Source organism: Molossus molossus, unplaced genomic scaffold (assembly GCF_014108415.1).
Source record: "Molossus molossus isolate mMolMol1 unplaced genomic scaffold, mMolMol1.p scaffold_m16_p_10, whole genome shotgun sequence".
In the NCBI taxonomy this organism is placed as follows: domain Eukaryota; kingdom Metazoa; phylum Chordata; class Mammalia; order Chiroptera; family Molossidae; genus Molossus; species Molossus molossus.
The window spans coordinates 30,777,235-30,778,955 of NW_023425345.1; the positions used below are offsets into that span (position 1 = coordinate 30,777,235).

The 1,721-nt window shown below is 56.7% G+C and overlaps 1 protein-coding gene across 1 annotated transcript; it reads right to left on the bottom strand.

Moving 5' to 3' along the window:
• Positions 1 to 349: 349 nt before the first annotated feature.
• LOC118623368 (emerin-like) lies at positions 350 to 1,006 on the bottom strand. The gene has a single exon (XM_036250852.1). The coding sequence runs from the start codon at positions 1,004 to 1,006 to the stop codon at positions 350 to 352; it is 657 nt and encodes a 218-aa protein (XP_036106745.1).
• Between the last annotated feature and the right edge of the window lie 715 nt (positions 1,007 to 1,721).

The following is a 1,721-nucleotide window of genomic DNA, read 5'->3' on the forward strand; positions in this document are numbered from 1 at the left end:
AGTCAGGGTGGCCTTTGGTTAATCCCCCAACAAGGTGACAAGAACAGGAGGCAATGACAACTATATTCTCCTCTCCAGGAAAAGGGTCTTACCAGAGGCAAGCAGGGTCAGGAGGAAGGCCCGCCCAGGCCCACCATGCTGCAGAGGGCCTGGTCCACTGCCTCCATACAGGACAAGGCAGGGCAAGGCCCGGGGAGCAGGCATTGCCCCAGGCCATGCCCAGCGCCCCCGAGTTAGAACACACAAAACTACCCCCACCCCCCACCCCCCAACAAACACTGCTAAGGCAGTTGGCCGGCAGTTCCAAGAGCAGCTGGCCGCCAAGCCAGCCGGACCCTCACGTGTTTTCTTAGAAGGGGCTGCCATCCTCAACCTGCATAGAGTAGTAAACCAAGAGCAGGAAGGCAGCAAAGACCAGGAAAAGGAACAGCTGGCCCCAGAGTGGGACCTGGCGGTCCTGGCCCAAACCAGCCCCAGCAGCCTGCTTCCCTGGCCGGATGGCACGGCAGGTGAGCCACGAGGGTGGGGGAGATGAAGATGAGGACGCAGAAGAGGTGGAGGAGGATGTGGGATAATAGTACAGGCCCGGGGAGCTTCTGGAGACGTTGGAAACGCGGTGGTAGTGCGCGGTGCTGTGGTGGGCACTGTCCCGGCCATACACGGGGTGTTCCCCATCCTTGCCCTCGTCTTCCGAAGAGAAAAAATGATCATCATGTATCCGGTGGTGACAGGCGTCAGGCTCCTCGTAAGTCCTGGTGCTCGAGGAACTCTCCCCATAGTAGTCATCATCGTAGCCCTTAGTCTGGTCAAGGAAGGCATCCGCTTTCTTGGGCAGATCGTACACGTCCGAGTCCACCGACGCTGAATTGGAGTCGGAGAGTCCATAGGAGTATGACAACGCGGACGAGCGCCTCCGCCTCTGGGGCTCACACTCGAACATTTTCTTTTCGCAGACCTTGCAAGTGGAGCCCAGCTCGGCGTCCGACAGGACCACGTCGTCATCCATGGTGGGGGCGAAAGCCAGCAGCAGCCCGGGCCTGGCGACACGGGCCTGGCCACCCCGGCCTGGCTACGGTTGCCTCGGAGCGCAGCGGGGGCAGCGCGCGCGCCTCGGCAGCCGCAGCCCACGCGTCACGCCCTGCGGGAGATTCCAGCACCTGGAAGTGTGTGTTTCGTGAAAACACAGAAAGCTTAGTGTGCACATAAAAATGAGTATTTTATAAATAGAGGAATTGATGTTTAGCGAAGTTAGATAACTTGGCCAAGATCACATAACCAGCCCTGGCCAGTTTGGCTCAGCGGTTAGAGCGTCGGCCTGCGGTCTGGAGAGACCCGGGTTCGGTTCCCGCTAAGGGCGCGTACTTCGGTTGCAGTTTGTCCCCGGCCCTGGTTGGTCGTGCGGGTGGCAGCCACTCGATGTGTCCCTTCACGTCGATGTTTCTCTCTCTCTCTCCCTTCCTCTCTCTCCCTCCCACTCTATCTGTACAAAAAATGGAAAAATATCCTCGGGTGAGGATAAAAAAAAAAAAATATATATATATATCCTCGGGTGAGGATGAACAACAAGATCACATAACCATTCAGTGAGGAAGTTGAGATTTGAATGCAGCCCCCAGTCCAAAGCCTTGTTTTAAACTGCTGCAGTATAACTACTGCCTCTGTGCATTGAGATTGTTCCCTGTTCTAAGGGGCTGCGCTTTGAGAATATTAGTGGCAAAGAC

Excerpts from the sequence above, each read along its gene's own strand:
- LOC118623368 (XM_036250852.1), bottom strand. The coding sequence starts at position 1,006 with ATGGATGACGACGTGGTCCTGTCGGACGCCGAGCTGGGCTCCACTTGC.